This window comes from Oryx dammah, unplaced genomic scaffold, assembly GCF_014754425.2.
Source record: "Oryx dammah isolate SB20612 unplaced genomic scaffold, SCBI_Odam_1.1 HiC_scaffold_27, whole genome shotgun sequence".
In the NCBI taxonomy this organism is placed as follows: Eukaryota; Metazoa; Chordata; class Mammalia; order Artiodactyla; family Bovidae; genus Oryx; species Oryx dammah.
The window spans coordinates 72,020,176-72,033,176 of NW_024070211.1; the positions used below are offsets into that span (position 1 = coordinate 72,020,176).

Consider the following 13,001-nt stretch of genomic DNA (forward strand, 5'->3'; position numbering starts at 1 on the left):
CCCTGAATCTATCCATAATCCCCATGAATCTATCCATAGTCCCCAACGATCTGTGCTGAATCTGCCCTGAATCTATCCATAGTTCCCAAGGATCTGTGTTGCTAGAGAGAAGCTAGACAGGGTATTTCTCCAGTCCTCTCTTGACCTGCCATGATGGTCAAGATGCTGGGCTAGGATAGTAGGCAGAGTCACTAGGTAAATATCCATATAAGGATCTGACACTTCTCAAACTCTACAATTTCCCACTTTTAAGGGGAGCAGTCAAATTCAGCAAGCTACTTCAGAAAGGTGAATAACCTAGATAAAAGCTGGTCTATTCTCCATTGTTGCTTTTTCTTTAAAAAAAGACTGGCTGAATCCTCAGACATCAAACCATACCCTCCAACTCTAGGCTCCAATGTATGGTCTGTTCTTAGGACATCGAACAGATGGCTAAGAGAATAGCCCCATTAGAGGGAAAAATGTGGTTGGGAAATAAGAAGCTCCCTCACATTCCTTGACCTTCCTTCACTTGATGCTCACTTGGGAAATCTCAAACAATCTTGACACCAGAGAACAAAGGTCAAGCTTCCCAGGGGACAGCTTGGCCTTTGCCCAGTGGTCACAGCACTGAGTAAACCATACTTTACATTTGCTTCCAATAGTAGAACTGGTCAAGGGTAGTTAGGATTTGAGTAGCTAGAAACCTTCTCCTGCAAACTGGTCGTTTCTGCACAGCATCCCTCCAGTGAGGGGTGGTCCAACTATAATACCAAAAGAGTAGAGAAGGCTAAAGAAATGCCTGGAGCATTCCAAAGTACAGATTTTTTCCTGAGTATTCACAATCTAATGGCTACTTTGAGCCACACTAACCATGACTTCACTTCATGTTTAGAAAAAGTCTCAGTGAGTTGGGAACTTTCTAAAATCTTTCCTTTTGCTCAACTTCTGGCCACTTGAAGATCTTCATTTTTATATTAATAGCCTCAACCTACCCCTTTGCCTGCATTGGTGTATTGTGTATCCTAAGGGGAAACACAAGTCACTACTCAGAAAGGCAGCACTCAGGACAAATCCAACCTGGACTCTCAAGTTTCCCATTTCTGTAATGTGTGCATATACCCTGTAGAATCCAGCCTGCTGCCTGTCTTTGTAAATAAGGTGTTATTGGCACACAAGTCCCGCCCACTGATTCGTGTCTTGTCTGTGTCTGCTCTCAGGCTACAACAACAGAGTTGAGTCATCGTGACTCCTCCTTGGGCCTGCAAAGACTCAACTGGTCACTCTCTGGCTGTTTAGAGTTTGCTGAGCCCTACTTTGAATAGCTTCCAGTCACTAAACATGGGGATATAACTGAAGATAAAACAGCAAAAAGGTTTAATTCTGTGTGTTAGTCAGAGCTCTGTGTGTGTGTGTGTATATGAATAAAGAGATTTATTATGAGAGATTATACTTGTGATTATGGATGCTGAGAAGTCCCATCACTCTCTGGGAGCTGGAGGCCCAGGAAAGCTGGTGGTATAGTTGATTCTAAACCCCAAGGCCTGGGAATCAGGGAGCCAATGATACAGGTCTCAGTCTGAGTACAAAGGCCTAACAACCAGGAACACCCTTGTCTGAGGACAGAAGAAGATGAATTCACCCACCCTCTGCCTTGTTGTTCTATATAGGCACTCAACAGATCAGACAATATCCACCTCCATTGATTAAATCAGTCTTCTGTGTTCAGCCTACCAATGCAAATCCTAATCTCTGATGGAAACACCAGCAAGACACACCCAGAAATAATTTTTTGCCAGCTATCTTGGCATCCCTTAGCCCAGTTGAAGTGAATATAAAATTAACCATTACAATTTGATATAAGGAAGAAGTTTTCCTGGGAAAAAAATAATTCAGCAATGAAGTGAGTTATCACCAAGGGGCATAGCACAATATCCGTGGGTTGCCTCTTTGTCTTCTATCCTAGTCTTCACTTCCTAAATTATCTCCATTGCTTCAAAGAACAGCTATAACTGCAGCTTCTGTGTGGTGTCTCCTTACACCCTCCCAGAAGGATCTCAACTCATATCACTGTCAGTGTCACACCTGATTTGCCTTCTCTGTGTCATGTCATTTTTCCTCTTTAATAGGTTAGCTTCTACAGATAAACTATAAACACTTTGAGAAGGAGTATTACCTTGTATCAGGCAGGGGCACCCTGCAGGAAAAAGATAGCACACTCAAACCACCTAATTGAGGAAATTTTGGTAAAAGAAACTATTCACTGAAATGTGGGCAGACCAAAAACAAACCAATGTGAGATGGACTGGCGACATCCAGGAATCATCACTACCATAATATTTGTAGGAACCTTGGGAGAGAGCAAGTGCCAGAACACAGAGAGCTACAGTTGTGGGATAGGATTGCCCAACAAAAGCTGTGGCCTTGGGAAGAGTAGCCCAGTCACTGTGGTCACAGCCAGGCAGGGAGACAGCAGGAAAACAATTACCTTGACCCCTGTCTCCTCCCAACCAATGACGTCCTGCTAGGTCATCCCATTGGCCAAACTGAACGAGCTGCCAGAAGGCCAGGAATTCTTTTGACAAGGTCCATGTGGTACATCCTGCAGGGAAGGACAGCCAGGTAGAGAAGGATGAAGTACATCTGGAGTGGGGGTGGGGTGGGCGAATGGCAACTATCCAGCACATCCCCTGGCTACTAAAGCATCTTAAATATAAAGCAGGTTTTCAGTGGTGCTTGTTGATCAACAAAGTTAATGTAGCCTGTGGAAGGCCTAATTACTCTAATGATTTGGATGCAAACCATCAAAGAGGTTGAAGGATGAACTGAAGGTCATGCATAGGGCCTTTCCTGCTGCCACAAATCTATCAAAACTGTGCTGAGGTTAGGTGTAAGGATCTAGTACATTTTGTCTTCCTTTTGGTGAAGGAGAAAGGATTGGGGTACCAACTGCAAGTCATCATTCATAAGAGAAACTGTTACACCTATCTGTGCTTAAAAGCAAAAAGCATTCTTCCCCAAATTGAAAGAGAATCTTTGCTCTTGAAATGCGAGCTGGTAAAAATGATAATTCACTCCCTGACTTGCTCATCAGCTAAATGCTATCACAGCTATAAGTGTCAAATAGCTAAACACATAGCCTGGGGATGATTCTTACAAATAAAGCACATTATGAAATGCTGACTTTTTCTGATCAGAAAACATCCTGGGGTGTGGGCTGAAGAGCTCTGGGTCAAGAAGAGGCCCCAATTTCTGGGGTGATTTTTATTGTTATCATAGAGAAGACTGTGCTTGCCATGGATACATGGCTACTTGGCACACTCCTACTGGGGGGAAGCAAATGTGCAATCACTTGTCTTTCTCTCAGGGTCTTTACCCCTGACATTGAAACATATGTTTCATTTCAGTTTCACTTCCCTGCCACTTTTGTCTTTAAAAGGATGATTTACCAAGTAAAAAATCATCAACATCAAAGAATACTCAACCCTTACTAGAATGAGCATGTGTGCAGACACACACACACGCCCTCCTCGTGTCACATCCTGAAAGAAAAATTGTGACCAAGGACCACAAACTCATATTCCCGCATTTGGAGCTTTTCTTCAGTATCTCGACTGTGAGGTTTTTTTATTCTGTGGTTCTTCCAGTATAAAATTTTAAAAACTGTTGCAGGGAGGCAATAATTTCTACTCAACACTTCACGATTTGATTATGAAAAATAAAAAGTGTAATGAAGTTAATAGCCCCTTATCCTTGCAGTACATTCTAAGGAATTTTTTGCCTGCAAAAATCTGCAGGGCCTCTGGGCCCCCTAATTCTCAAAAATATGGCTCATAACGATTACTGCAGTGGAATGTCAAGACTTAAGAGTTCAGTATGTTTCTCTTTCCTCTGCTCAGTTTTCCAAAAGGATCTCTTACTCGGTTATTATTAGAGAACGAAAAACAAAGAAGTGAATCTTCAGGTTGGGAACTTCACTTCTACTCTTGGTTGTATCCTAGTTGTGTAGCCTCAGAGAAAGCATTTAACCCTGCTGATTATTAACTATCAGGGTGGCCAAAAAGTTTGTTTGGGTTTTTCCATAACATTTACTGAAAAAAATATGAATGAATTTTTTGACAAACCCAGTACTTTTGCTGTAAAGTGGGGAGACTAGATAACCCATTCTCAAATTGCATTCTACAATTTAAAAATAGAATAGAATAGAGTGGGATAGAATGACACAAAGTAAACGTGCCTCGGGAATGAAGTGTGTGTGATATAATACCAGGTGTTTCTTTATTTTTTTTTCCTTGTATTTCCCAGCAACCTTGGTCTAGAATCATCCTTGTGTGCTTCTTGCCTAGTTATTTGTGTGGTTTTGGCATGGAGCCCAAGAAGAGGACAAAGTCTTGGGTTCAAGTCCCTTACAGGCCAGTCAGCTTTAATCTCCCTCATCTGTTTCTCTTAGCATCGCAATAAAATTCACTTAAGGGCCTTTCAATGGGTCTCACACCCTAAAAACCAACCTGACAAGAATCACCTTGCTGTCATTGTTCCACCAGTGGCATCCTATGTGAGGAAAGAACATAACTGTGAAATAGAAGACAAAAATCAGTCATATGGCCTGTACTGTATAATGATTAATGGTATTCAAGCATTCCTATACATGGAGCCACAGAGTCATAGGAGAGCATATCCACACACTCTTTCAGGATTTTCCCAACATTCTCATGCAAATGTCACACTCAATCTGCCTCCAGGAAACAAGGAAGATATTTCATTAGTGCAAAAACCCCTTCCAATCATCATTTAGGGAGATTTAACAGGATGATGATTCTCAAGTGGTACCAAGCAACACATTCTTTTCACAGTGCTCTCTGACACAGTAAGTAAAGAAACAGATCCACAGCCCTCACAAGACTCAGGCTAGAGCCACATGCCAATGGGAATGCAAGCTCAGCTTGGGGATTTCAGCCCGCACAGGTAATATGAAGGGCTTTGATTTATGCTCACAGTCAAGTCTGCCCTAAGGAAAATTTAAATGTGGGCAAAACTTCATTGAAACACCTTCTCTGATTTTCAGATTCCTCATACCCTTGTGATAATCCATGTCCCCTTTCCTCCTTGCCCCAACCCAGTCCTGCACACCAGGACTCTATGCTCTGCATGTGTTTCTTTACCAATAACTTTAACAAAATTCTACTCATCTGGCTGACACCTGAGAATGATCCAAGACCTTTTATTAGTGAGTGCTACTGTGAATGATTAAAAGACAATAGCTTACACTGTTTGGAAGAAACATCTTAGGAACTTGTTTGGACATCAGCGAATTTTCGAAGATAGCTGCTCTCATCTAGGGATCCCAGACCTCAGCTGCAACATTTCCAGCCTCCAGCCACTCCTGCTCGCTTCAGAAAGGCCACCACAGTCTAAAGGGCTCTGGTCAATCTATCCTATTACTGTTTGTCCTGAATTCAAGGGTTCTTGTATACTGACAGACTCTCACAGTTTGTCTCAAGTCTGAAGTCAAGGGGAGATTCTACCAGCAACCAAGGACCTCTGTTCAGTCCTGAATGGTGGCTTTTTCCTTCAATTCCAGGGCTTGTCCTTATACTGTGCTCCAAAGCATATACTTATACCATCCCCTAGATTGTCTAGTTTGTTAATATGAATACATTGTACCCTTAAAGCTGTTAGTCCATTTTACCTTCATTTCAAAAATCTGAAAATAAGGCTAGCATATTCCTGAACTCTTGGTGAAATTTAAATGTGAATAAAATAGTATAACATCCCCCTCCAATCAAAAAAAGACAACAGCTTAGCTTAGCTTCTTTGGGCCCTAAGGCAGAATTATGAGCTTTAGGGAGTAATCAGCAAGGACGATGCTTCTGGGTTAAGAGAAACTTTCTTTTACTACTCATATTATATATACAATGTGAGTGCCTGGCTAGGCATAAGACAGACCCTACTGGCAGATTGATACGTAAGAAGTATTTCCTTTGGCAAAGAGAAAAAGGTGAAGCTGAGAAATTATCTTTTTATTCTAAGTTTCCCTAGAAGTTGCAAAGGGTATAGACAGAAACACACACACACACATACTATTTTCACCACACTCTACCTAGAGACAGGAAAACCTCAGAGATGGGAAGAAGGTGCATCCATTGGGAGGAGAACTTAAAATCCTATAAGAGGTCTTAGCCTCTGAAGGTATGTTGCTCAGTACCTACCTCAGTCAGAGAGACGGAGAAGTTGATGTTAATAACCGAAGAACTAGACACAAAAGTTTAATGCAATCCTTTTCTCAATTCCCAGAAACACATCTGTGAACAGTTTGTGATGTGAAACCTTAGCAGTCAGAGATTGGAAAAGGGCAACTGATAAATCACTTCAACAAATCTTTTATTGGACATTTACTCTGACCAAAATTTCAGGCCAGGAACCGGGAAGACACAAAATGAATAAACTACGTTCTTCAACAACATGCCAAAGAAGGAACTAAGCTACATTTTCATGTGAGTAAATGACCAAAAGAGAAAGGAGTGACTTGTTCCATTTGGTTTCTTATTCTGTTCAGATGCCTACTTGAGTAAGTGACCAAAACATCTTAGTTCAGACTGTGAAAGAAGCGCCAACATTCAGAAATCACTGATATAGTCTATTTCTTTGAACTAACCAGATTCTCATACATGAAACCCAACCAATTTAAGAATGATCATCATCAGCGTTCAAACTTTATAAAGTTTATGGACCAATGAACTAATTTCTATACCTAAGATCTCAGAGATTTTCTCTTCTCTTCAGTATTAGAAACCCTACTGAATTCTTATTCAACTTACCCCTGAAGTTAAGATAAGTGGGTGATAGAACAACTATAAATAGGCTTGGCATTTGGCATTAGCTGTACAGTAGTGTTTTTGTATGGGTTAAAGTCTACTTCAGCTGGAATTAATGTAATTACATGTAATGCTGACAGATTATGACATTTGCCTATTAGGACACTATACAAACATTCCAATAACTTGCTGGCTTTTGACTTTGTAAAAAAATAAGTGAAACAAAAATCCCAGGGGATATTGCTAACAGGGTAACAGGAATAGAGGCTTTTGAAAGCATGGGGTTCAAGAAATCACAAAGAATAACGCATTTCAAGCCAAAATATATAGAGTGTAATGAATATTTAGTACTTACCACGAGACTGCTATCTAAAGACAGCCTTTTCCCAAAGTCCCTTTTCTCAAGCTGTCTCTTTCCCTCCATGGGTGAAGTGATTTATTTTCCTTTGTGATTTATAAGAATTCCCCTTCTGTTGCCAGGGTCACTGCAAAAAGTGAACATGTGTTTTACTATCTGAGTGAATAGTGTTTAGACCCTTGTTTTTCACTTTCTAACCAAGGGCAAGTGTTGAATCCAAAAATACCCAGGCCCATATCATAAGTTTAGAACTGGACTCAGAAGCTCTCTCCAGCTGCCAAGGTCAGAGTAGTCTTCACGGAGGCCCCTGTGTTTTCACAGGTTTTGCTAACCGAGTTGGGGAATGGGTTTGCAGGTCGAATCAGCAGACTGTGGTGGAGAAAAGCAAACAGTTTCATGCCACACTTGTTTCATACCCGTCCTCTCTCTCTTCGCCAGCATCAACCTGTTGCCAAGTACATAGCTGCTGTCTGCAAATTCCAGGAGAGCAAACGAACAAAGCCACACTCCATATCCTAGAGTTGTTGAGTCCAAAACCCAATGAGGGGAAACTGAAGCCTGAACATTACTGTCAATATTTAATTTAAAAATACGTAATTTAAACCTATTTGAGGAACATTATAAGATACATTCACTTTGGGATGGGTTGAATCAGAATGAATGGTGATGACATCATTATCATCACTGAGTGATTTGAACACCCACTGAATTACATCAAATCAGATAGAGTCAAACCCTGCACTCTACTGAGTTGCTTGCTCTATAATGATTCACAATTCTGTTTCGTAATGATGCATTATATGTATTAAACACTAGCTTCCAGTTTTTACCAAGATATAAAGTGCTGGAAATGAAAGAAAGGTTTAAACCCAGGAGTTTCTACCTACTAGCCAATGACCCTGTACAAGACACCAAGGTTCTCTGAAGCTAATCTTTCTCCACTGCAACAACAGATAACAAATGGCCATCAAATGATGTATATAAAAATGGTTTAAATGACAACTTATATTTAAGTTCTAATTACACAAAGATTATGTTAAAAACCAGTTAACCCTAAATACAAGTCAACATAATTTAATATATCTTTGATAATTCAGAAGTTACTCTGAGGTACAGAAAGTGCTCATCATCTGCAGAAAACACTCTTTATATCAGTCATTGTACTGCCAATATAGGAAGAGCTGAGATTAACAAAATACCATACCAATTGGTTTCTAATAGAATTGAGAAGAAATATCTTTTAGAATTATTCCAACTGCTCCAAGTTTAACAAGGATACAGCAGATGAGACTGCACAGCCCATACGCAGTATGTGGCCTCTTTCCCTTGGTTTCCTCTGCCAGGAAGAGAGTTGAGACAGCTGTGCCCCAGGCAGGGTTTACCCACATTATAGTCAATTTATCAGAAACTGATGGGCTCCTTTTCCAGTACACATTCCCTCCTCCATCTTAATCATTACATCTCTCAATTTCAGAAACATTCATTTTAATTCATTACTAGTCCACTCAGAAACTCCTAGAAGCCCACTCTAACAAGGATAAAATCCAAAATTTTCAACGTCATGTTCAAGGTCTAGTTCCTGCCAACCAGTCTTTTATAATCCCCAAACACACTAAGAGGGTTTCCCAGGTGGTGCTAGAGGTAAAAACCTGCTTGCCAATGTGGGTAGATGTAAGAGATGTGGGTTTGATCCATGGGTTGGTAAGATTCCCTGGAGGGGGGCATGGCAACCCACTCCAGATTCTTTTCTGGAGAATCCCAGGGACAGAGGAGTCTGGAGGGCTACCATCCATGGGGTCACAAAGAGTTGGAGGTGATTGAGCACATGAGTCAACTGAAATTTACTTGGGAGCTTGTCTTTCCTGCTTTCAGCTGTCCCCAACCATTTTGCAGCCGCCTCCTCATCTCTATGACTTTATGCACTGGTGACTCAGAATACTATCTGTGATGATCAGTCCAGCTATAGAGACCACTCAGACCCTGAGAAGTCCCTGTCCAACAAAAGCATACTATCCTTAGTCCCTAGAACTTTGGGGTTTAATAGATCACAATAGATGATACTTTGGCATTTAGCTCATATTTATGAACATTATTGATCGGAGGATTTTTGCCGAAACTAATGTGTGTGTTTGGCACTTTGTTATTTAAGTGAATATTGATAAGTTTCCACTCTATAACATTCAGATAAAAAAAGATGTATTAATACATCTCTGGTCAATAAGTTAAGTGCCTAATAAGTGGAGGACTCAATATTTATGTTGTGTTGTGTTTGCAACAAAGCCACATATAACAAAGATCAAGCCCTTGCCTTCATGAAAATTAGTGGGAGGAGAGGGAGGGAGGGAGGGAGAGAGAGAGAGAGAGAGAGTGAGTGTGTGTGTGTGTGTGTGTGTCATGGGATTCTCCAGGCAAGAATACTGGAGCAGGTTGCCATTCCCTACTTCAGGTGATGTTCCTGACCCAGGGATCAAACCCACGTTTCTTGTATCTCTTGCCTTGGCAGGTGAGCTCTTTACCACTGAGCCACCTGGGAAGACCAGTGGGATGATACAGAAAACAAATAGGTAAACAATTCCAAATTATGATAGATGCCTGCTACTGATGCCAAGGTTGGCCTCTCTATACTGGTGAAGAACTGAATCTCAGAGACAGACTTTTGGGTGAAGTAGAAAAGGATAGCTTTAATGCTTTGCCAGGCAAAGCGGGACACAGTGAGATCTCACCCTTGAAAACTTTGTGTCCCACCTCAGAGGACTTGATGAGGGGTTTTATAACAATGGTTCAAAGGTGGGGTCTCTGACAAGACTAGGGTGTGTGTGGGGCCTGCACGCCCTTAACCTTGCCTCAGGTGGTCGGTTCTCCCAAACTTGATGAGCTTCTCTGGTCTCTTCAATCTTGCCTTCAATAGTTTCGTGATTGCTCCTCCCTTCATTAGAAACTGTTCAAATCTGCCCTTTGGAACACAGGGAAGGTCCTTGGGGGTGGAGTCTTACCTTTCAGAAACAGAGGGGAAAAAAAAAAGCTCTCTGTGTCTGGGAGCCCCATAGGGCCTAGACTGGTTTCACTATGAGGAAATAACCACCAGTAGTTGGTATAACATAGGGTCAGGTATAAGAAAAGAGAACAAATTTTAGATAGAATGGCAAGGGGAGGAGCTAGACATATAAAAGCATGGGTAAAGAGCCTTACCAGTAGAGGGGTCAGTCTTTCTGCTGGGAAATAGCTGGGAAAAAGGTTTGTGTGCCCCAAAACTTGGGACCACGTTCTTAGGAATAAAGCAAGTTAGGAAGAGTCTGAGAAAAGCTCTAAAATGTAACAACTAGATCACACAGGATCTGGTAGGTCAAGGTGACTTGTTTGTTCTAAACACAATGGTTAATCTTTAGATTTGATTCTCTACTGTTTACCAGTTGATCATGTTAAACAAATTATTATTGTTGTTCTGTTTGTGACATCAGTTCAGTTCAGTCCAGCCACTCAGTCGTGTCCAGCTCTTTGCGACCCCATGGACTGCAGCACGCCAGGCTTCCCTGTCCATCACCAACTCCCAGAGCTTGCTCGAACTCAATGTTCATCAAGTTGGTGATGCCATCCAACCATCTCATTCTCTATTGTCCCCTTCTCCTATTGAAGGCATCAGGGGCTTTTCCAATGAGTCAGTTCTTCACATCAGGTTGCCAAAGTATTGGAGCTTCAGCATCAGTCTTTCCAATGACTAGTCAGGACTGATTTCCTTTAGGATTGACTGATTTGATCTCCACGCCATCCAAGGAACTCTCAGGAGTCTTCTCCAACATCACAGTTCAACAGCATCAATTCTTTGGCACTCAGCTTTCCTTATGGTCCAACTCTCACATCCACACATGACTACTGGAAAAAACATAGCTTTGACTATACAGACCTTTGTCAGCAAAGTAATGTCTCTGCTTTTTAATATGCTGTCTAGGTTTATCATAACTTTTCTTCCAAGGAGCAAGTGTCTTTTAGTTTCAAGGCTGCAGTCACCATCTGCAGTGATTTTGCAGGTGAAGAGGATAAAGTCTGTCACTCTTTCCATTGTTTCCCCATCTATTTGTCATGAAGTGATGAGACCGGATGCCGTGATCTTAGTTTCTTGAATATTGAGTTTAAGCATGGGCCATTTAAAAATCTTTATTGAGTTTTTTATAATATTGCTTCTGTTTTATGTTTTTGGTTTTTTGCTACAAGGCATGTGGGATATTAGCTTCCTGACCAAGGATGGAACCCACACCCTCTGCATTGGAAGGTGAAATCTTAACCATTGGACTGCCAGAGAAGTCCTAACAAATTATTTAACCTATTGAAACTCCAGTTGATTCATCAATGAAAGGACACTAATAACATGATCTTCTTCTTAGTAATGGACTTCCCTGGTGGCTCAGGTGGTAAAGAATCTGCCTACAATGCAGGAGACCAGAGTTCGATCCCTGGGTCAGGAAGATACCCTGGAGAAGGAAATGGCAATCTACTCCAGTACTCTTGCTTGGAAAATCCCATAGACAAAGGAGCGTGATGGGCTACAGTCCATGGGATGGCAGAGTTGACATGACTGAGCAACTAACACTTTCACTTCTTTCTTCCTAGTAGAATTGTTGTGATGATGAATGAGATGATCCATTTAAAGATCACATAGTAGAATTTAAACTGAGTTCTTGTGCTGAGTTTATGACTAATGTCTCTATCCAAAATGTTGGGGCTTCCCTGGTGGCTCAGTGGTAAACAACCTGCCTGCCAATGCAGGAGAAGCTGGTTTAATCCCTGGGTCAGGCAGACCCCTTGGAGAAGGAAAACCTGCTCCAGTATTCTTGCCTGGAAAATCCCAAGGACAGAGGACCCTGTTGGGCTATAGGCTCACAAGAGTCGGACATGACTTAGAGACTAAACAACAGTAACTATCCAAAACATTATGCTCTTTCTTGTCCATCACCTGTTCTCCTCAAGACTGAGAAGTATCAGGCCAAAGGGGGGATTGAAACCAAGCAGGATCCTGTGGGGATCCTGGATACAAATCCTGTGTCCCCCATTTCTTGTTTGTAGGAAACTGACTTCATTTAGCCTCCACGACATTCCCTGAGTTCTAAAGGGTATATTCAATCAGGTGCTGATCAAGGAAAGGAGGGGTGAAGAAACTAGGAAGGAGCAGCCAAGAAACAACAGTGCAGCCTTGGGGCAGGAATACTTGGAGCCTGATTCCTCCACAAAGACTATACATAACAATATCTTTTATCTCTTTTGCAGGAACTAAGGCACTAAGCAGGTGAAGGATGATAACTTCAAGATGAACACAGGATGCCTGGGACACCACTTTCTGGGACATCACTCTGTTACCTCGCCACCAACCAATCAGAAGAAAGCTACACTCTCTGCTACCCTCACCCCAAATCTTGCCTATGAAATCTTTTTCCCAAAAACCATTAGGGAGCTTGGAGTTTTTTAAGCTTGCTTGGCCCTGCAATAAACATTTCTCTGCTCCTCCTCACAAAGAAACAATTTAATTAAATAAATAAAGATCACATGGTAGTTAAGTTTTAAATGTTAGACATATTGATTATCCCTTCTGGTAAATAAGATTAAATTTATTAAGGAGCAACTCTAGTGGCTGGATTTTATGCTCTGAGATAGGCTGATGAAGCTGTTATTTTTGGAAATGGAAATCTTTTTGACAGTTCTCAAATAGTTTAGTCTGCTATATGGAAGGCTAATTGAACAGCTTAACCTGGTCAATTTCTTTTCACACTTTATGGTGCTAATTACACAGGCAAAGACTGACATTCAAAACATTTAGTGACTGAGATGGCACAAGTATTGATGGATCAGAAGGGAACAAA

The 13,001-nt window shown here is 41.4% G+C and overlaps 1 protein-coding gene across 3 annotated transcripts in view; it reads right to left on the bottom strand.

Moving 5' to 3' along the window:
• The window catches only part of NCKAP5 (NCK associated protein 5), a 1,043,181-nt gene that overhangs the window by 971,905 nt on the left and 58,275 nt on the right, over positions 1-13,001 (bottom strand). For 2 of the 3 annotated variants that reach the window (XM_040228409.1, XM_040228411.1), the window contains exons 2-3: positions 7,379-7,521; positions 7,150-7,279 (exon numbers count right to left, since the gene is read on the bottom strand). In XM_040228409.1, the coding sequence (XP_040084343.1) occupies positions 7,150-7,218 (69 nt within the window). In that variant the 5' untranslated portion in view covers positions 7,219-7,279; positions 7,379-7,521. The remainder of the gene's footprint in view (positions 1-7,149; positions 7,280-7,378; positions 7,522-13,001) is intronic. The other variant, XM_040228410.1, reaches the window with a different exon arrangement.